Source organism: Falco punctatus, assembly GCF_963210335.1.
Source record: "Falco punctatus genome assembly, chromosome: 8".
Taxonomy (NCBI): Eukaryota; Metazoa; Chordata; class Aves; order Falconiformes; family Falconidae; genus Falco; species Falco punctatus.
The window spans coordinates 18,537,458-18,560,815 of NC_137588.1; the positions used below are offsets into that span (position 1 = coordinate 18,537,458).

The 23,358-nt window shown below is 38.4% G+C and overlaps 1 protein-coding gene across 1 annotated transcript in view; it reads left to right on the forward strand.

Annotated features, from left to right (window-relative positions):
* LOC308068921 (uncharacterized protein) overlaps nucleotides 1-23,358 on the forward strand; it is a 390,037-nt gene that overhangs the window by 181,539 nt on the left and 185,140 nt on the right. The window contains exon 2 of the mRNA XM_080400427.1: nucleotides 17,609-17,965. Coding sequence (XP_080256553.1) covers nucleotides 17,884-17,965 — 82 coding nt within the window. The 5' untranslated portion in view covers nucleotides 17,609-17,883. The remainder of the gene's footprint in view (nucleotides 1-17,608; nucleotides 17,966-23,358) is intronic.

The window sequence follows — 23,358 nt, forward strand, 5'->3', positions numbered from 1 at the left end:
TCTCCCTCCTTTTGAGTCTTTGTCACATATTTTAATAGCCTGATTTTTTTTAAACTCCCTTTTGTGCCAGCAATTTTGTGCTCTTGGTTATTGCTACTTAGATGTCTAACTACCTGCTTGTGCCTACAAACGAGGGAGTTGGAAGCCTAAGTGCCATTAATTGCTCCACAGTTTTCATGTGCAAAAAGGGAGCCTGGGTTTTCAAACTCTGAATTTTGATGGCAATAGGTTTGAAGCACATCAGGTTTGAAAGTTCAGCACTGTTGTCTGCTGTGGAGCTAAATTCTACTTTCCTGTAAACTCTCCTGACTTCAGAACGGCTGCATACCAGTAAGGCAGACCAGAATTACCCTCACTGCTACAGCTCTGCCACTGTTGGAGAGGAAAAATCCACCTTTGCTAAATCATGATGGAAACATCATATGAAACACATTTGGCACCTGGTCAGATGCCCTACACAAAATACACGTTGCAGTGTTTCTTACATGTGTGAAATAGATCCCATTCCTGATGTCAATGGCAGCATGAATGAAAAAAATTTAACTGCTTTTCTCCCCCAGGCTTTTTTAAAACTAAACTAAACACATTTTTATTGCATCCCTTTCCCCTTGTGCTTTCTCCCTAGGCAATGTCAGGACCAGATTAAGGTTATCTGGATGCAGCATAACACCTTCCCTTCTCCCTCCACGTGAATAGCTCTGTCTCCTCTTTGGAGCAGTAGTTGGATGGAATATCATACTTTTAAGCAGTATGTGTAAATGTCACTTGGGCACAATGTTAGGCAATGCTTCCAAATGGAGCTCAGGCTTTGTAGATTCCACCAGTAATCACAGCAAGGGGTGGCATTTGTCCTTTCTCACCCTGGGCAATAGCAGAGGTTCCCTTCTGTTGAAAGACAGAAATGTCCCACTTCTTTCGAGTATGGTTCCAGGCTTTCTGCAAACTCTGGCTGATGCTATTTCACTTGTACCACTCATGTCATGTGTCACTTTTCCCAGCTGTGAACATCTGGATGAAACGTTGATGTGACTGAATGCTTCCAGGAGCTTGGCAGTGTCTGTCTTGATCCATTCCCAAACAAGGCAACTGATGGAAGAAACTTGGGGTGGGCTTTCAGATGGTTTTAGGTGTTGATTTTAGAAGTATTCGTTACTCATCTGCCATTTCCAGTGGTGGAAATTACTCTCTTTCTGTAATCTGCCACATATGACAAGAAGATGACAGTGGACCTCCTCAGAAAATATCTTGGCACAACGCTGGTGAGCAGCACAGATTAAAATAAAATCACTCTTAAAATGCATTCTCTCCTTTCTCCTGACTTTCTCATTCATTGGCTACTAATAGCCACAGCATGGCATTAATACCCATGTCTGAAAATGCCACCAGATAAACAAATTATAACACAATGAAACTTAAAAAACTTGGAATTATGTTCCTTATGTGAGTTCTTTATGTTTTGCATTTACTGGCAATGACAAATGTAGGTAGATTCACCTGGATTAGCTGTCTGCATTGATATAAAGGGCAGGTGAATGAAAAGAATAACTCTCTCTATCATCCTTTGTTATAGGAAGAGTTTATTTTACTGTTTTCAGCCTCAGCTGAAATCGGGAGTACTGGATTGTGACTAGACAAGCTGTGATTCTTAGCAGCCGTACGAAGTATATTTTTCCGATGGTTTGTAAATCAGAAGTCTCTAGTAAAAAATAGGTTCATATTTATTTTCCTGGAGACTTCCACCTCCTTTAGCTTTTAGGCCACCTCATTCTGTAAAAGTGTTAATGGTAATCTTAGTATGAAGTTTCATTTCTCCCCTTCACCCCATCAAACACCCCAGTAATTCCAAATACATTCAACTGCAAAGAGCTAAGTGTCTGAACGAGCCACCCTAGGCCATAGAGGAGTCAGAGCTCAGAAATTCTGGCAGATAACTGAGTACTGAGATTTTTTCCATATACCAGGAAGTGATGCTCTAAGGAAGGGGAGAGAATGTCAGAGCTGGCAAGGTGTGATAGACAGGTGTGGGTGCAGCAGGGTACCAGACGATATCTGTTGAAGAACTGGAGCCTTAAATATAATTAAGACTGTTCATTTGGCATAGCAAAAAGAAAACTCATAGATTTTTATTGATAAAAATGCAAATGTGACAATTTGAGCTAAAAGGGGAAACATAATGGCACACATTCATTCCTATTAAATTTATTTTCCATTAGCAAAATGCTAATTAACCATTAATCATTTGATAATGTATATGTAGCAAAAGCAGCTCAAAAGGCAGATTGTCTAAATAAATGGCGCAGTAGCCAGACAAGGTGAAAAATACCATGCTTCTTTATGAAGAAGAAAAGTAGAAATCATTGTTTCCCCATTACAGAAATTGTAGCTGTGGCATACATACAGCCTTAGTTACGGTATCTGATAGTTATGTCTAGCTAGTCAATCTTTTCCTGCAAGTGGCTGCAGTTAAATGGAAGCAACACTGAAACAGACTTACCAGTCTCTGCAATCAGACTGGGAGAAAACTATCTTGGGATTCATTGGACAGTGGCATTTGAAAGCGTCACATTCTTGCAAAGGTTCCCTCTGAGCCAAAGGATGGCTTCCTAGCGCTAGTGACTTCTACTCTGAGCTAATTTCTGCTCCACTCCCATTGCACATTTTTGCATGTATAGGCCCCCGGAGTGTTGTGCAGCCAGACCTGCCTGCATTTCCTGTTTATTTCAGTCTCTGGTATGATACTGGAAATAACATCTCAGCCTGGAAGAGTATTAAATGAAGTGTGCATGCAAATTACTAGCAAACCATTTTTTCCATTTTACAGAAGGTTCAGTTCTGTTGGTTCGTTTTGCAAGACTTAAGTCTGTAGGACGGTCTAGGCTTTTTCCCATTATAAAAAATGCCCTGATAACTAGTCCCACATCTGAGACAGTGAAGATTAAAATCAACCATTGTGTAGTATATGAGAAATAACTATTTTTCATAGGCTTTTTACTGCACATTTGGGATTATGATTTCATATTATGCAAATGAATTTTATGAAACCATAACACAGAAATGTGTACTATTGTTAATACACATTTGCAGCCTAGCATGTGAAGTCTCCAGAAGAGCCATTCTGGTGTCTTCTTTCATTGTATATTATGAATAATAAACAAAACATACTTAGATGTATTCTGTATTACAGAACAATAATAATAAAAATTGCATCCTGTCATGAATATACAACAGCATGTATCCTGGTAGCTCAGAAAGACATCTCTATGTGAATGCATGTTAAACAGAAAGAAAAAGTCTAATTGATAGCAGGAACAGGGACTGTTTGAGACAGCTCTGTTGTACTTGGAGGGAGGGGTGGTAATGAAAATCCTGCTTGTTCTTTATTTCTTTCAGCTTCACAAGAGCATTATCTTTGTCACTGGAGTGCATGGCATGCTAGTTCCTGTGTATCATAGCAATATTTTACAAATTACTATAATAGGCCTCAAAATAACTATACTTATATTTGTTTTCTGAAGAACTCCACAGAAGCAACTGGTGTTTGAGCAGCCTAGCTGCTACAGCAATGCCTTGCCTAGGATGCTAACCTATTGACAGCACCGCATGCAATCGTTAGGGTGATGAGGCCGTTCAGACATGGAATCACAATTATATATTATTTCCTATTAAACTAGTAATGAAAAAGGAAGTAATTTAGGAGCTTTCCCACTTCAGCCTGATTGTTGCACTTTAGGTGCAAAGTAAAAAACCGATTGATGTTCCTGAAAAATGTGTATCAACACTGGCTTGTGACTTACATGTGTGCTCCCATTTCCACTTATTTCATGAATCTCAGACCTGTGCAGAGTCCGTCTTCCTTTCTGCAATGCACAAAGTCACAGTGTCTAGTTTTATTCTGCTGTAAGGTACAAAAGTGCATCTCCCTACTGCTTACCTGTTACCATGGCTTCAATGGGTTCACAGTTTGTCAGCCACAGATCTGCACCATGTTAATGAAACCAGTACTCATGTAATGTCATTATTCATGTTTCTGATCCCAACAGTATCATCCCACAATGATATCTATGGCCTTTTCTGTGCTTGCCAAATCTGAAAGAAACAAAAAGAAAAGGGGGGGGTGGGGGGGTAATGGGACTGTTCTGCTGTTTTTCAGATGAAATCTTTAATAAGGGCACCTTTACAGGTATTCTGGTACTGAATTAGGTTTAGTCTATCTGGTAGAGCTGTTTCCAGTGTAATCTTGCCCATATAAGATGAATTATTACAAAGGCTTCAAATGTCTTTTGTAAGAAGAGTTGACCACATGTTCTGGGAATTAATACTTGAATATAGTTATGTGAGATGTAATTAGAACTGCCTTATAACTCTTTATCGTAACAATCTCTCCGCTTGCAAAGCTGGAGAAAGATTAACTTAATAGCACGGTTCAGTAAAAAAAGCCAAGAGGAATGAGCTTTAAAAAAATATTACTTTAATTCAAACATCTGTATTTTGAAGATTCCTACAGGTATCAGTTAAAGAAGGTTCTATGTCTAGATTGCATTAAAAGCATGATATCTAAACTTGAGAAGATAAACACTTGAAATTGTGTGTTCTGTATAATGAAAATTGCCTATCTATAAAGCTCTTTTTATTTTTTTTCCTTACTGCAAAAAATATTTGTAAAGGTAATTTCACCAGATATTTGGAGACTTTGAAGTGCTTTTCTATCCATATGGTTCTTTATGAATAGGTAATTTTTATCTGTGCTCTACTCAACTGAATGTTTATAAGACTGTCTGGTCTCAAAGACGCCTGCTAAAAAAATATAATTGCCTCAAAATGACTAACATAAGATTTATTCATTTACCCTTTAAGTACTTTGCAACTTATTTCCATTTTTCTTCCTCTAATTTTGCCTCCAGTAAAATCCTAAATTTTTCTAATTTGCTGTGCTATTTTAATTAGTCAATTTTCCCTTATTTGTACAAGTAAGCAGTCTTATAAGTTTGAGACTGTAAATCATTCATCCATTAAAAACTCTATTTCCTCATATTGCAAGTTCGATTCATTTAGGAAAGAAAAAACCTTGGCGTGGAACAGAATTATGCAATGTCATGGACACATTAACATTTGGATCAAAATTTTACATTGTGTCAGCCAGTAAACAGTATAAATGGTTCAGATTTGCAATAAATAATTGTCTATTAATACCTTGGCATGGTGTAGCAAATTAAAGTCTCACTTCAGTAAGCACAGATGTAGGTAAGAGCTGAGGCCTAAAGAAAGCAACTGCCGTGCAGCAGTAGAGTAGAAAGAGAGCATCGTGAGCCGTTACTGTGTATTTCCAGCAATGAGAATAATGTATACAGATTTAAACAGCAATAGACGAACATAGGGGGAGGTAGGTTGTGGGTGCATTTAAGTCTAATCAAGCAAGATTTAGAACCATTTGTTTTAGATGCTCTGGCAGACGCTTCCCTTGCAGAAGATTAAGAGAAGCATTTTAAAATACAGCATTGTGTGCTGTTGCATTCAGAGCAGAGCTCATAATTCAGGATGATCGGCATGTAACGATACTCGGGGACCTCCTGGGTCATTTATGTTGGGTCCATTCCTGTGGCAGTCAAACTCCCCCAGTCTTGCCTGTACATTTCTTTTGTTAAACTGGTGTATTTTGCAGCTTGCAGGTTGTTGCCAGTTGTCTTGAGATTTTCACAAATGTAATTGCTAACTGAAATTTTGTCACATTGCTTCAGTAACTTCCTGCCCCACAGACTGTGAGCAGTCATGAATGCTCAGTACCTGAAGCTCAAAAGTGCATTATCTGTGAATGTTTTAACAATAGACGTGCCATTACTTCAATGTGGAAATTCAACACAGATAGAAGTGTGGAGAGAGATTAATTTATAAATCAAATATATATGAACAATTAGGCATTAATAATTATTTAGAGAGCTCCAGTTCATAGTGTTGTCTCTCAGCTGTCTCTACTGGTGTCACCCATGAACCATTATTGTTGTTACTCCAGTTTTGAGCATCTTTTTTCTTTTGCGTTACCAACTCAGTCCATAATCCTGTAACACAATCTAGCTTGTCCATACACTAATGGGAAGGCATTAATCAAAACATTGTTCTCCATTACATTAACTATAGAGCAATATCTCCTTATTTTTTATTTCTTAATGGTTTCTTTGTCCAAGTCTGTTGAAAAACACAGCCTCAGTGAGCTGGACTACAAGTCTTCCATGGTCTATGCTTGGTTGGCTGAGTAATCTCTCTCATTTTCTATGGCACTTTGTGTTCATGTCCTTGGTGTCAGGAGCACAAGTCAGTGAGTTTTTAAGCTGAGTACAAGGTCTGTATTTTGTAGGCAAGATGGCTTATTTAAAGTAGATCTGAAGCTGGTCCTGCTAGCTGCACAAGACAAGGGCTTAAATTCTCCCTCCAGTGTCTGGCTGTTTACAGGCCAAACAAAATCTAATGCTTGCACTGAGGGAACACAAGAACAATCTGCTTTCGGCATTGCCTTGTACAGTGGGTCTACTTAAAAGGGATAGAAATGTACCCATGAGGGCTGATGCCTCTGCACTTGGGAGCTCCTTGGACAGACTTGAGAGCTTCTTCCATAGCTCCTCCAGCAGTGGTATGGCTCTGCTCCAAACCTCTGAGGCTATTAATAAAAACCTGAAAATCATCCATCTAATAAAACTCATGTCAGTCCTTGAAACACTTAGACCCTCTTTAGCTTACCAATGATTTTCTCTGTTTGTGCAGAATACTCTGTTGACTTCAGTGCTTGCATAGTTACTGTGAAATAATGCATGTTATTACATGGTTAACCACATAGTAACTTCACTGGAAGCAATAGTAATTACAGAGTAAGTTGTGTTAATCCTCCTGTGCTATTGTTTGGTAACTGTGTAATTAGCTCCGGTACCTGCGCAAATCAAAGTTGCTTGGTAATTTCTCTTTTTTCCCTTCTTGTAACAATTGCAAGTGGGTTAGAACATTGATGGTATCTGAGCAGGCTATCAAAACATGGTATATCAGCAGGATCCAAACCTGACAGAGCAATGCATTGCTTTCTATAAGCAACTCCTATTTTTAATGTTATCAGCAGAAAACTTATTACAGGGACAGAGGTTAAATTTGCCTGTATGAACAGCTGTACCTCCATTTTTAGAGCCCTCACTGAAATTGAGCTTAATATTACATTGAATAGAATTCATTCCCACCCAGTTGTCATTTAGGGACTTGTGAAATTCATTAGGAGCCCTCAATTCACTCCCACTCCATGAGTTACGAATTTTGAGCAAGACACAAATTTGGTGAAACAGTGAGAGATCTAGAGCAGGATTTCAAGAAGGCCGTGGCTGAGGCATCTCATAGCAATCAAAAGACAACCAGTTCAATGTAGTATCGGTTCTGTGGCCAGAGAATGCAAGTCACCAGAGATGACAAGGTGTGACTTTTTTTCATAAGCAATAAAGTCTACACATCCACAGTGTAACATAGAGATAAAAAATGCTGGGGACATGACCTGATCTAACATGATTTTCTTTAATACTGGCCTGACTTGCATATTAGAATTTAAAGAATTAATAACATGATACATAACCAGCTCCTATCAGTGCTTCAGCAATCTGTGAAACGCTGTTTAGGCATGCCTTTCCTGTGACACTTCTGTCTCCAATATATCACGCAGCAAACCCAACATCACAGAAGCGCACATATCAATGTGAACAATATCATCCTGGTGCAGAAGTTTTCACAGTTAATTAAAAAAATCAAATATAAGCAGTCTGGCTACTTACTAAATTAATTAAAAATATAAATACAATAAGACCTGACTGAGCTTTTGACAGGTCATTAAAAACAGAAAATTGAGTCAAGTACAAGGACTAGTTTCAATATATAACAGAGTGAAATAAAATGGTGAGGCTGAAGTTAAATTAATGCTGGTTTTGTTTCCATTGTTCCTTACCTGGTGTCAGTGGCTGAATTTACACAGTGCAGTTCTCCAAAGGTAAAGGCCTGGGCAGTTTACTATGTGAAGTCAAAGATGCCATTTACTGCCTCCTTCTGGCTTTTAAATCTGCTTTCCTGGCAGCATTACCAGCTGTGTGTGTTCCATGCAGTGCCTTTTTGACCGCAAGTTTTAATGTAATTTTCAATCCTCTTGAAATTATTTCAGCAATAGTTCTCTCTCCACTCCAAGCATTTTCCTTCTAGGAGCTTGAATACTGTGCAGTGGGGCTGCACTAGGCTGTCATACTGGCATTCCCTTTGTTTCACATGGGACTCACAGTCCCGAAGATACCTATACCGTATACAGCTTAGTTCATAGCCAGGCATTTTCATAGGGCAAATAAATAGTTCACCAGGGGAACTAGAATAGACCTCACTTCATAAGGTAAGTTTGGTGCTGGGCTGTAAAATAGCATTCTCCCATTACATTTGCAGTGTGAGGGGCTCTCCAATACAACTACAAAACCCAAACAAAACGACAAAACCAAAAAAGCATGGGTGTAGCCCCTGTGAATATTTTTCCTGTTGGCCTTGATTTATCAACAGCATAATCAATGTCCCAAATGCCTTTCAGTTTCCTTTGAAGCTGCCTTTGAAAGGAGCTTCAGGAATATTCCCTATATTGTCTCGAGAAAAGTGGGGGATGCCATTGTAAATGAAAATGTTGCTTCCTGCCATGTTCCAGGTTTCATTTACTGACATTCCACTTATATTCACTTGTATACAACATGCAAAACCAGTGTGTAGTATAGTTTCAGCTGAATTGATTTCCAACACAATTTGGCCTGCCTATATATTGGCACAAGCTCAGTTCTTACAGTAGGATCTGGACTTGAGGGAGCTTGTTTCCTGGTGTTAGGGAAGGAGACGGGAACACAGCTATGCTCCTTGCATGTGCAAGAGCCCCTATGCTGAGCCAAAAGAATGAGGAGTATCCCAACAAGAGATTTCCCAAAGGATGGTAGGAAATTTCTGCCTCAGGGCTTGTCTGCTTCCGGAGCTCCCCTGCAGCCAAGCAGGAATGTGAACTTAGCACAGGGTAGCCTAACACCCCTTGGACAGGCCACCCAAGGAACTGCTGTAAAGCAGATGAGGTGCTGTAGAGTCACAGTCTTGCTTGTTGCTGATTCCACTATGCAAAAGTGCCCCCGAACCTGCCTCCCCAGCACGGAGCCTGCCAACACAGAGGGGTCAGAACTAACCTGCTTTTGTTACTGTGGCCCTTACCATTTGCCTGTGCTTGTGTGTATATGTACTTCAAAAAGTCAGATTCCTGCCATGCCATGCCTCAAAAGAAGGGATTAATGCCTAGAAAATATCTTAGTCAAAGAGTTTAGACATGGTTTTATAACTTAGTTAATGGTCTAGTACAGGAGAGGCCTGAGAAAACATGGCAAATAGGTATTAATTCTGGATCCTCCTCATTCTCTATTCTTTTCTACTGCCTCTACATCAGATGAGTCTCCTTTTTATCCCTAGCATTAAGTTTTTATCACTTTACTAAAATACTATAAATCAATAAAATAGGGCAGAAAATTGCTTTCTTACATCATTGCACCAACATGCCGCTTGTATGGTCTGGAATGACAATGAGAAATCCATCTTTCTGTGGACAAAAATGCTATTCCCAGTACAAAATGTCAAGTTGCATATGGCTAAAAAAATTCCAGACCAAACGTTAGCTTCTGCTGAGATAAGCAATGCCTGCTTCACTTTTCTATTTTGTTAAAGATCAAGAGAAAATTCTAATTCTCTAAACACAAAATATTATTAATAAATTAATATGTGTATTCTGTCCTAAAACCCTTTTCCTAGTCATTCTTCCTGATAATATTTTCTTGAATCTCATGCCAAGCTATGTAAAGACCTTTTTTTTTCCTTTTTTTTTTTTTAATTTTTAAATATACTCACTAGGGGGGATGCTCATAAAATTCAGCCTCAGCCACAATCTGGACTATGGTCTGCCAAGCTCCACATAAATAAATCATCAAGTCATTTTGGCATCTTCTGGGCCAGGAGGAATAACTTCAGGGTAGATTTAAAGAGACATTGTCCTGTAAAGTATGTCCTTTGTGGAGAAAACTATCAGTATCAGGATCAGTAGCTTAAAGTCTACTTTGAATCTCAAATACTTTAATTTTTGCAGTAACCAGCGCAATAAAATACAGTGAAAGACTTTTTAATTCCAAAATTACAACTGTATTAATTAGTCTTCCGTGCTGCTATCCTAGCAGAAATGAAATCAAATACCTGAGACCTCAGGGTAGTGTGAGTGGGTGATACTGGAGATGCCGATTTTGTGCTAAATTGTCTGCAGAACATACAGCAAGTAGCCATTTGAGATTTTTCTCTTAGCAATCTGAATGCTGAAACAGGAATAAAGCAGCCAAACATTTCTTGGCTCTGCGCTTTATCTAAAGCCAATCTAAACACTGAGACCCAGGAGCGCTCCAGCACTGGAAGAGCATGCTGGGGTTGGCCTGACAGCATGTTGGCCTGTCAGCTGGCGGCACCTCTTCGCCCTCTCCCTCCCTTGCACCCTGGGGAAACAAAACCTGGCCTAAGTTGAAGAGAGCAACAGCCTCCTGCAAAGGCCCCAGGGGTGGCCGGACAAGCAGGAGCCCTGCAAAGGACACGCGCCCTGCAGCCCAGGCTCAGAGCCGAGTCCAGGTCATGGAACCTCCATGCTGACCGGGAATGATCTCTGTAGGTGACTCTGAAATGCTTTGTTCACCTACCCCTTGTGGGGGGCATCTAAACCAAGGACAGGCAAATCAGATAATAATCAAGAGAAAGCAAGCTGTAGCTGGTTTGTCAGGAGGAGACCTTGGGCCACAGTCCTGTCTGCCATTCACAGGTCACTGAAATCAGTGGAGTTGTGCCTGCAATTACAGCACAGCGTATCTGGATCATTTTATTTCTACTGTGGGAAGTTACTGAACAGTAACAACACGGAGAAAAACTGCCTTACTTTAGGTTTTGTTAAAAACCCCAACCTGGACCAGCTTCACCAACAAGTTCTAAACCACCAGTGGCCCCTGAGACCGTTGAAGAGGTTTGAGTGGGCAGCAGGAAAATGTCAGGCAAAAAATATTATCTCTAGCAGGCTTTTTCTGAATGTTCCTTCATTCATAAGAACTGCAAACAGACAGGAGGAGGTTCAACTTCCTGAGATCATTTGGAGAGTGAAACAAACATTTATGGGTGCACAGTGGTTGTGCTTACGATGGAACCAGAAACAGAGTGTCAAATCCAGAATGGCATCTGTGTGTAGCTCATCAGGAGAAGAATGACTTGCAGCTGGACCACTGACTACCTGAAGGAAATACCCTGTCTGCCTTAATTTCTGAAATGCAGAGGAGAGTCTTAGCTGCAAAAAGAATGAATTTTAGGAATGATCAAATCTTAGGAGCTCTGATTTGGCCCATTGTAACAATGACCTCCTGAAGAAACTGAAAGCTGAAAATCAAATTAAAAAGCCAGGGAGTTTCAGCTCATGTCTGTTCACAAAAATATTGTACTAAAACTATATTTACTGCCAATGATAATGACTAGAGGTATTTTAGGTGATCTTTTAAAGATCATTTACCTATTTTGAGTGGTCTAACGTTATTAAAAATGCAACGGTGGAAAGAAGCATCAGATACTCCTTCTGGGTTGCACTGGTATTAAATCACTGGGTTTCGGAACAGTGACACACGGTAATTAACATACATGCTGTTGGCACCATTTTCTTTGTATATATTTCTGAATTGAAAAGAGGCAGTCAGAAATACATACCAGGCAGTTACAGGTTAAGGATCATTTACATAAATTAGCAAATTTGCAAATGAATTCATCTAGTGAAAAGTAAGACACGGGACACTGCATTTTAATAATTGACATTCCACATGAAATGCAATGTTCTTGAGGAGGAAATTGAGCTCCAGGTTGCTATTAGAACCAGCGGAGCAGCAAGAGCTGGAAAGAAATGCCATCTCATATTATCCGAGTTACTGCTCCTGCATAACAACTATCTTCTGTTCTGATAGATTTTATTTTAATAAAACTAGTACTAGGATTTTTACAGAAGAAAAATCCAGTCATTGACAACACTGGTCAGGAAACAAGAATGAAGAAATCTTTGTGATCTGGTTCTAACACTCAGCTAGTAATTCATTATGCTCTAAAGTAATCTTTCTTCTTCTGTTTTATTTGGCAGCGAAATCTCCTTACTTTTCAGTTGTACCAAGTAGTTACAAGCTTACTCCAAAGTATGTAACACTGACAGAAAATTATAAATTATCTAATTTTTTTGTTCCCTGTCACAACATAGGTTAAATTGCAAAATAAAGATAAGTGATCCACTTAGCTGCTTCCTGCTGTCCTGATCAGTTTAAAAACACATTATGTTACAAATATTGTTCTTGATACAAAAGTAATGACTTTCATAAGGTGCTAGTCAGTCATTCAAAGTCACAATACTTTCATTGTATGCCATAAATACAAATTATATGCTCACAGAGAGCTGAAAGCAAATCTGTCCCTAGTAATGTTTCTTGGTATAATTTAAAGATTAACTGAAAGTGAACCAAATCATTCTTTCTGATACACTTTTCCCAAGATCACATAAAGTGTGTCATTTCAGTGAATGCCAGTAAAATTTCTCCTTTTGTAATATTCCTAAATACTGATGAGAGTGTTTGACCTTAATCTGACTATAGCGCTGACATCATGCATAGGCAGTACTGTGTTAAACTTGCTGAACTGAAAAGATAAAGCAACAAACTGCTGCTACCTGCTTATAATGTTTGACATTTGGTGGTTCTAACATCCTTTTTACTTCTGTTTTTGTACAATTTATTGCAGCAACATGGACAAGCTGACGAAGTTATCTTCCCCTTCATTTCTCTCCCTTGTTTTAGGAACTTGAGATATTTTAATTCCTGAATAGGTTGAGAAGTCCCTCCAAATGAATCAGCTGCATTAATAGTATTTATTTTATCAAATGGGTCAGCTGCTTGAAACACAGACAACAGGTTTCTTACCTATAACATGCTCAGACTCATAAACGGATAGGCTGACATCCTTTCTTTCAGTATTTTGACGCACACCGCAGTGCATGTATACATACAGGTAGAGCAAGTACGTTTACAGATTGCAGTGATGCCCTGATAAGCAAAACTCACTGCCCTCACTGCCCCAGGAGCAAATTTCTGTAACTCTCATGCCCTTTGGTATGAGGTCTTAGAACTGAGAAGTATTCTCCTGTACTGATTAACAGGCAGAATGAAGAAAGCTTCCATTTTTAACTTCATTCTTCATGACACAAAAATAACTGTCGCATATTAATGGGAATGATCATGTGGTAGAATTATTTTACAATAAAGAAGAAAGAAGGCAGCTCTTGGACTTCTTTCAGAATATTCTTTCCCCACCAAAGCAGCACTGTAACCTAGGTCAGATAATCGACTGTATCCTGTGTGGACTAGTCAATAGGCTTTGCAGAAGCCCATAGCTTCACCAAATAAGACTTTACCTTTAAGAGTGCAGTGACAGTGTGAATACCTTTTCACCAGGGTGTCACTGATGGATCTGAGCAGCTTTTCATGTATGCGTGCTGCAAACTCTTTATATTTTTACATTCTAATAACAGTGAACAGCATAAATTATCTCTAATTCTTGATTCTGCAAGGAAGCAGCCATCTGGTCTAATACCACTGTGACAGTGATATAGGACTGAACACTCTGTGCTTGGTCTGCTGCACAGAAAAGGACAATAGGACATATTTTAAAATGTCAGGATACATCAGAACCATATTCAGGAAAGTTTGCATTTATGAAAATTGATAGTATTGGAGATATATCATGATGCAGATCTAATCATGGCTGCTGGTATGGTGAATTAAATTAAGAGCTGATTTGAATTTTTCTAATTAGAGATGTGTTATTCCTTCTCTCCTCATGTTTTCTCTTTTGGTAAAAGAAGCTTATTATTTTTAGGCAAGCTTTGTGATTCAAAGGGTTAAAGCTTTAGCAAAAAAAAACCCTGGCATCAGTGGTAGTTTGACTGTCTCAGTGCAGTATTCAGTGGGCATTTGTTTGGATTCCACAATCATTGCTGATGCTTGCATAATTGTTGTTGTTTGAACTAGATAGACTTGGTAATAAGCTTACCCAGGTACTGCAGGGTAGGATGGCATGCTGGCACAGCAGCTCAGCAGAGCTGAGAGAGGGAGCCCTAGAGAGCTCTCTCATCTGCCTGGTATCAATGCCTAAAATACATGCACTAAAAATAAAGGAAGGGCAAGAAGAAATTTGACTTATATGGGAGTAAACACAAGGTAAATTAACATGAATTAGATAGAAACCTATCAACTCAGGATTTGCCCCTACAAATCAACTTCAGCTTTGCTGTAGTGCTTATTTATGTCTGTAGCTTGTTTATGTAACTTAGAATCAGAGAATTGTTTAGGTTGGAAAAGATCGTCAAGATCATTGAGTCCAACCAATAGATAACAGCTATCAGAAGATAACTGTCATTGCAGGTGGCTAGCAAAGACCTGTCCTGAGAAGTATGTGTTTCTCAGCTTACTGTTGTACTCATCAGCACTACAGGATGTTCAACCCTGAAGTTTTCTATAACTCCCTCCATGCTGGTAACTACATCAGTAAGCTGAGAAACATGAACTTGTCAGGATAGCTCTTCTCTTGTTTGAAGTTTTTATAAAAGCGCCAAATATTTTTCAAGGCTCCAAGACATCAGGAACTCAAGAGTATCATTTCTAGGTGTCACATAGAATGTATTTGCATCATTAGCCTTGATGACTTTAAGAAACTTACTGTATTATTTAAAAAATAAACATGAAATAGTTCTTTTCACAGCATGAATAGTAGTTAACTTACAGAGGTCAAAGAGTTAAATACTGTAATGGGATTTTTAAAGGGACTTCTTAATTTTATGGCCAATACTATAATTTGTAATTTTATGTACTAGGAGGGGCCATCAAATTCATACTCCAGGGTGTTAGCTGATCACAGGGATAAGAAACATTCCTCTCATCCCTTTTCTGCCATGTAGGACATTGCGTAATTAGCCAGCTGTTTTCTTTGATGCACCTAACATAGGCCACTGGCGAAGGCAGAATTCTGAGCTTGAAGCATAATTGATCCAATCTGGTTTAGTAACTCTTAACTCTATGTTCACTTGTCTAATCTTAAAATATATTTTCTTCAGATCAAAGATAGGGCATTTTTGAGTTTTTCATTTTGTTTTCTGCTTACAAGCATGCCAGAGGTATACATTACATGAGTTCTTTCAGAAAGTGGTCCTTCTGGAGCTTGTGTTGGCATATTTACTGGCTGGAGTTGTCCAGTGCTGTGACTATCTTTAAGGCTCTATAGTACAGAGAAATATTGCTTGCAGGGCATTATTCTTAAGGATGCTGTATGCCAGTTTTGCTAACTCAGGTTGTCAAATGTTAAACCATGCTTGTATTGTTCAATCCTTCTTGCTAAGCACACTTTCTCACTACTATAACATCCCTTAAGGACCGGAACGCTGCTTTCAGGGACAGTTTCTCAGAGGCAAGTGCAAACACATTATTCATGAAGGGGAAAGGAAGATAAACAAAAGCAAAAGATAGTGATCTTAGCCCAGCTCCTCCCTTTGCAGGGAAATCTCCTATGATACTTCTGCTTCACAGCATCAGAAGTGGTCATACACTGTAAGTAAAGAAAGCCCACTTTCAGAGCAAAGTATGGAAAAGCGTGTAAAGATAGATCTAGCATCATTTTGCACACCAAATTTCTGAGCAAAAATGCAGGCTCTGGCTAGAATCTTGCATTTGTATGAAGGAAGAGGAAAGTCTGTGTATACCAGGAATGGAAATGGCCAGCACTTGCTTAAGTAGTTAGAGGTTTCTCCAAAGTTGGATGGAAAGTTAATTGATTTAACTTTGCTTAAGGCTTTATATCAGAGCTTGAGGGAATTAAAAAAGGAATGTTATCTTACAGTCATGATAAAGTTTCTGCAGATACTTAATTTTCTCTGTTAACTTTCAGATAGATCATGTAAAAGGCAAAGTTTCTAAAGATGATTGTTGGTATTCTTCTGTTACAATCCTAACTGGTTATAATCTAAATTCACACAGACAATAAGAAAGCTTGTTAATTCAGTTGATTTGTTATTTTATGCCTTACACGTGTCAAGTAACCAACTAACCCACTGGTCTTCATTCTGTTGTTCCTTTGGTGTTTCAGAACCAAAGTAAAATCTAATCAATTCTGTTAGAATCTGTGAAATCCTAAGCTCAAGCCACTTCCCATTTCTGGCAGAAAAAACCAGAAGCAGTACTTGATCCCCAAATCCCTACAAACAGTCGCAGTATAAAGAGTTAAAAAATGCTATCTTGGAAGCTAGGACTAGACAGGTATTGGATAAGAACTTATGCTCGTCTCTCCTCTGTGTGTATTCTTTGATACCACCATCAGTGTCCCGTGTGTTTATGTTGAAATCAAGTTTTGAAAAATCTCTTGAGTTGATTTTCTCCTTCTGTATTTTACACAAGGATCCTCTGTGACCAGTCAGTGCACCCAAAGTTATGCCTGAGGTTTTCTAGGTCATCGTTGCTACAGACAGACATTGGGGAAGCCATAGTCCCCTTCTGATCCTGCCTATGCTGGTTTCTGACCACCCTGTGAGCCCATTGAAAACACTGAACTAGCAGGAAACTACTTTGGCAAGAAAAACTGGATCATTTTTATTCAGTTTGTGAACTGAATGAGATTACAGAACAAAGAGAGGTTGGGGATGGAACTGGGAGAAATTAGTGGGGTCTACAGCAATCTCTTTTGTTGACAGTTAAAGTTTCATAATTTCAGCCATGGTGTTTAGCATTACCCAAGACGTCTGGAAATAGAGAAAAGCAGTTACTATTAAATGAAATTACTTCTAAGATTTTGTGCTTTGATCTCATCAGTTTTTTTAAGACAGAGGTGGTCATGGCTCCTCAGATGAGATCCCTTGCTTCCCTTTCCTCTTTTCCCTTGAGAAGTCAAAAAGGATACTAATTTGTACCTGCACCCTCTGCTTAGCTTCCATTCAGTCAGGCCATGAACGTGCAACAGTGAGTGTTAATTTTGGATGAGACATCAAGCCAGGGTCTTGACTCTTTAAATAGAATCAAACTATGTCTGGGCCAAGACCCTCCAACATCTGTTAATCAGAATCAGGAAATGCTAATGAAATGAGAGCTTACAACAGAGGTACTTCTAGCAGGTTGCTGTGTAACCAAGAGAGATCTGTGTTATTTGTCATCTTCTCTGAACTCTTTTACATCTGGATAGAAGTCGCATGTGTTCATTAGTACAAATTCATGGATAGTAATGACAAAAACTGGAAGTTGTTTGTCTGGACAGTGCAAAAGAGTTTGTATGTGCTGTTCATTAGAATTTCTAGAGGTTTTGTTGCAGAAACTCAAAGCGTGGTCTGTGTAACAAAAATGTTCTTGAGTAATTTGTGCAATCTGTACATTAATAGAGGGAATTTGACCTTTCTTTTTGAAAAGCCATCACTGTAGTAGTTGGACTATTCATTCTCATGTGTTTATTTCTGTCTTAGAAACATGACAAAGAAAGAAAAGAAAGAAAAGAGAAAGAAAGAAAGAAAAAGAAAGAAGAAAGAAAGAGAAAGAAAGAAAGAAAAGAATGAAAGAAGGAAGGAAAAGAAAAAGAGAGAGAAAGCAAAAAGAAGAGACAAAAAGAGAAAGAAAGAGTGAAACAGAGAGAGGACGGAGGAAAGACAATTCCAGTATACTTTCTAGTAGTTTTCAGCAAAGGACTCTAATTAGAGTACCAGAGGAGGCATGCAAAGGATAATTACTTAAGAAAAGCAAAATGCTGCAACATTACTGTAAGCCAGAGGAAGAAGGCTATGAAATGCTGTGGGCACCTACACACATTGGAACAACTAAGAAAGGTAGGTGACCATTTACTGCTTTGATACCTGCTTCACTTTAAAAGATTGAAAATGGTGTGGGTTTTAAATCAGAAATACAAATGACACATTTTTCTATGATACTCTGATGTCCTGCTAGCAAGTGTTTTCCAGTCAATCAGTCACTCAAGTAGTCAAAGTCTTTAACCACATAAAAATCTATTCAGAACAAGCTTTATTTACAATGGTGACCTGGCCAGGAAAGCTCACAAACAGCAATATGTAACATCACTTACAGACATACAATCACTGTTGTATATTACTAGAAAGGTCCCAAACATATCACAAGGCATAAATCAATTATATAAAATACCACAAACATCAAATAAACCAATAAAAGAGGGAAGGTCATAACACCACCAGACATGTCATGAATAACCGCCACAAACATCAGCCAGTGATTCATCCATGGTATGAATAAAAACCCAAAAGATATACAAGCAATTCTTGTTAGATGCTTTTGTGTCTGTTAAAAATATGTTACTGTCTTTTAATCTTACCTATTTTACATTACTTCTATTTATATTTCACCAAGAGCATCAATTTTTTTAAATCTATGTTAAATAAAATTGGTGGGGAGAGTTGTTGCTTGTTAATAAATGTGCATTTTAGCAGGTATGTTTTTCTTAACAATTCATTGCATATATTTCCATGCTTGCTTATAATCAGTAATACTTTGCATTTGGTAATACAGTTCACAATATTATTATAGTGTGGTCTAGTACAGGAAATTGGACATAGGACACAATGGGAGGCAGAGTTTAGTATCATTGTCATTGTCATGTTTGTCTGTCCCCTCCACCCCTGCCATGGGATATGAACATAATTCAAAAGCAACTAGGATTTGAAGAACACTACCTCCAGGTAGTCAACATCTCTTTAGAATCTGCACTACTATTTGTGTATTAGCAACAAAGAAGGCATATAAAACCATCATTAAACTTGGTCTTTAGCAAGCTGAGAGCTTATACGTAGAACAGCCTATCTAATGATTAAATGTGATGATTGCAATCAATCAATTTTTAAATGCCAGATCATGGTTTCCTTAGTGTGTATGTCTGTATATCTTATTCCCAGAAGTCCATGTTAAATGCCTACCAGTCTGAAGGGGTCCTGTTCCTCTATATTGCAAGTGTAATAGACATTTGTATTTTTGCAAGGGCCACAAGAGTTTAACCTTCACAAATTCTTCTTTATTTGATAGGTTTTGACGCATGGTTTTCAGGTTGCATTCAAAGCAGCTGCCTCATCTGTCGAAACGAAATTTTATGAAATAAATAATATAGACTATGGCAATTTCCACCCTCTGTTTAGTACTCCCAATTATTTGACATTAATATAATGTAAATAAACATTACCTTCAATCAAACTTGACAGAAAATTAGATAGCATGTCTCATCAGATCCCGTTCTCAAAAGGGATGTCTATGAGCAACTCATAGCTTACAAGGTGGTCATAATACTGTCCACTATTTACACTCCAGTAATGTTCAGCTGGTGAGACATCAGTGAGACAAACCTGCTAACTTGGAAACAAAAGCATTTTATTGCTGAAAATGAGATTTGCATTTAAAACTCCTTTATAGCTAAACTGAATGTAATTGAATGGAGAAAGTGAGTGAAAACCTTTGGCTTATTTATATACATCCTCTGCCAGACATGAAGCTTATTCTGAAATTTGCAATAAATAGATCATCCAGACTCTAATCTAGATCTCCTGCTTTTAAGCTGATGATATTGGCTGAAAATCAGACTGCCGTCATTTCAGATTAGTCATTTTTGCTTCATTGATAACATATGCACTTAGAAGCAAGTTCTGTGCATTTAAAAAAAAAAAAATCCCACCCTTCTATGCATGCATTTTTCAGATATAGACCCAGCTAGTATATGCTAACACCAAGCAATTTGTTTTGCAGCATGTCACATAATTCTCTTTTTTTTACACCCAATATCTATGATTAAGAAATGTAATACATACTAAGAAAGTCTTAGATAATTTACACGATGCATTAAAGTGTTTTGCATGAGAATATAGTATGATGCAGACAGGAGAAGAATTATGTCTTTCATTAAAAGGTTTGCAACTCAGTGTGCTATGATATAACTATAGCAGTTTTTCTGTCTCAGTGAAGGTTTTTTATTTTAAACACTGCCTTGAAAACCAAGGGATGCATATGCAATAGCACTACTTTGGCTATATGTTTTAACTTAATATCACCTCTTGGTAATTACACACTGTCAGTTTACCTGCTGTCCCAGGGTTATGGGTGAACAGCCATGCTGTCGCTGTTCTTCATCTCTCTGAATCTTGATGTAAGCAGTAAAATAAGATGACATTTTTTCATTATTTAACGTCTTAAAAAAATCCTAGTTCAAAGCCTATTTGAAGCAGTTCATCAAGAATGATATACATTAAGGTCAGGATTAAAAGAAAACCAATTACATGGAAGAAATATTATTTTTGCCACAGTTCCTTTATGTGCAAATTAGGATGTGTATTTGTTGCCTAATTTAGAAAGCACCAAAGGACAAGTTACAGGGATGTAAAGTAGCCTTTGGAGTAGTTCAGCATTTGTGTTTCCTGAAGAATTTAGGCAGCGGAGTGGTGCACTTCACAAGAAGGCTTGTGTTTGGGGTGAAACTTGAACATAGCTCAGCATGCTTTGCACTGTCTGAAAAAAACACTTTAGGTGTAGACTAGCAGCTTGGAAGCTTTTCTGGCTTGGAGTAATCTCCAAGTGTGGCAGCGTGTGTATAGGCTGTTCTGCGTCCTATTCATACCTTGACTGTGTTGCTGACAGAATAAAAGACAGAGCTGTAAGCTGATGCAGCATTTTGATGCTGACTATAAGAACAGTTTACAAGGCAGAAGAGGCTTCAGCTCTTTGCTTTTCAGAGGCGCTGCAAACCGTGCTTAGAGCCTTACAGATGTCTTTCTCCCATCCACTGAAGTTAAGAACAATTTGCTATGACCGTTTCTACCTGTTTTCACTTTCTTACTTTGTGTTGACTGGTTCTTTGTACTTTTAGACTAAATATTTGTTTGGAATATGTAGCTATGGAGCTGTTCTTTCTTTCCATGTCAAAAATCTGCTGTTATTTTCAGGGAAAAAAATGGATTGTACTTCTTTGTAACATCCAGACATCATAACCAGCATTTTATTGAGCCTTTATCTCAGCATGTAGATAGCATGATAGGTAGTTGTTTCACACCCTCCCCACCTGCATCTAGGTCTACAACATCAGGGGCTAAGTGGGGATATTTTGTTCCCTGCTCAATGCATTGTTTAGCTTGTGGTGCTTTAGACATAAAATATATTTGAGCTTCTGCTGCAAATAAGAATGGTAATACCTATCTAAGAATCGTGTCTATAAACTAAAATGATGGAGATGGAGTTTCACCTTAGGATAATTAATATTAGCTGGCATAATAGCTAATACCATTTTAGCTAAGTGGTAAAAAAGACTGCAATATCTAGTGCTCAAACATAGTTCCTCTGTTTTGCTCTTTCTGACTAATATAACACACAGACTTAATAAATCCAAGGTATGTAAAGGATTTTTCCGTAAGATATTCTGTTAGTATGTGGGCTTTGGTGAAATTTTTCAAGCTGTATTTAAAAACAAATTGAAGAAGCAGTAAATCTTTTGTTGTTTGGCCAGAGCTTACTTGTACTTTGTGCAGAAGAATAATGTTCTACAGTGAGTGCAAAACTGCCGACACTGAGAATCTGTATATCCTCCCAAGACCTTGTTTATAAGGACAAGAAAACTTGGCATGGCTTGTCCTGCACTGACACTTCACCTTAAAGGAGTTGTGTTTCTTCTGCATCCTCCTCCCCACAGACAGTGGCATGTTGGAGTCACAGCCCATAGGACTTGGGCAGCAGTGTGCTCCCAGAGTGAAGGAGAAAACCTCAAGGGACAGAGCTGTAACTACCCCCATGCAATACAGTGTACTCAGATTAATGACAGCAATATGCAAATTCTTGACTAGTGTAATGGTTTTTAAGGGTGTGGACATCTGGATGCCTTTTAATGTAACAGAGCGCTCAATTCAGTGATAACCATGCCTCAGGACACCAACAGTATAGTGCTATTTTTGTCTCTGTCTTCCTGCTAACCGAGCTGAATTCCAGACTCCTGTAGTGAGGTCCATTGCCCTCACTTGCTGTCTAGTTAATAATTTGCTGCATGAATTACGAACCATCTCCCAAATGCTTTGGGGATCTGAAAAAGTGAGTGTGACACTAACTAACCTTTTGAAAATGTGGTGCGTTGAGCTCTGAATGAAAACTGTTATTATGGCAATTGGTGTATCCTGGGGGCAGGGGAACTCACAACAGGCTGTTGCTGCTCTTCAAGGAATGGCCTTGTGGAAATGTATTTATTTCATATCCAGTTAGCTCAGATGAATAGTAAATTTTCAATCTATTCAATCTTCCTTCAGCTCAGATGTTTGGAGCAAGTGGGCCACAGCTGATACTTCACCTGATGTAATTCTCCCAAGACCAGGGCTCCAGACCGGGGGTGTCTCTGAAATCACTGATCAAAAATTAGGAATTAAAATTAAGGTCAACCAAAGGAAAACTCCCCATGGATCTTCCTGAGTTCATCTGTGCCACACAATGTCTTAGTGATGCCATGTATCTTGCTCTGCAGCAAATTTGCATGTGATCAATAACTCTTACATGCTGTGACTTTCAACAGTAAAGACGGCTCACAGCAGAAGTCACTGGCAGCTGAATTTTGAATGTATGAAGTCTTACATCTTACTAATCACTACTCCTCTCTGTTGCCAACATGAAGCATCTAAAATGGGCAGTCAAATTCATTGGAAGCTCCTAATTTTGATATCAATCTACCTTAAGTCAACAGCTGTGAAATAGAGGTAGTAGTGCCTGCTTACCTCAGAGAGATAGTAGGATAGATGCTTCGCAGTAAATAAGTGCTGTATTGATAAGGACCACAGACATTCACCTAATAAAAGGAGGACTTATGTCTTCAGAACATGCTTTGAGTAGTGCATAGGAAATAGTTCATGCGTCCATACACTGGCAATAAGGGGAAAAACTGATGATTCAATAGCTTCTTATTTAATGGTCACTGCTCATCATGTATATTAAGTATTACCACATCCAGGAACTTGTCTCAAAAATAGCATGCAGTCATGTAACTAAAGCCTTTGGTTCAGTGCATACATGCAAGAGATTTGAATTAATTTTGTACAGACTTCCATTATTCTAGCATTTCCTAACTGTGGCATGCTTGGCTTTATAACCTTATTAATGTTCTTTAAGAATAGCTGTGGTGCAAAACTATAGGAATCATTAAACTGAGAGGAGAAGATGTTTAATGTTTCAATTTTTCAATTCA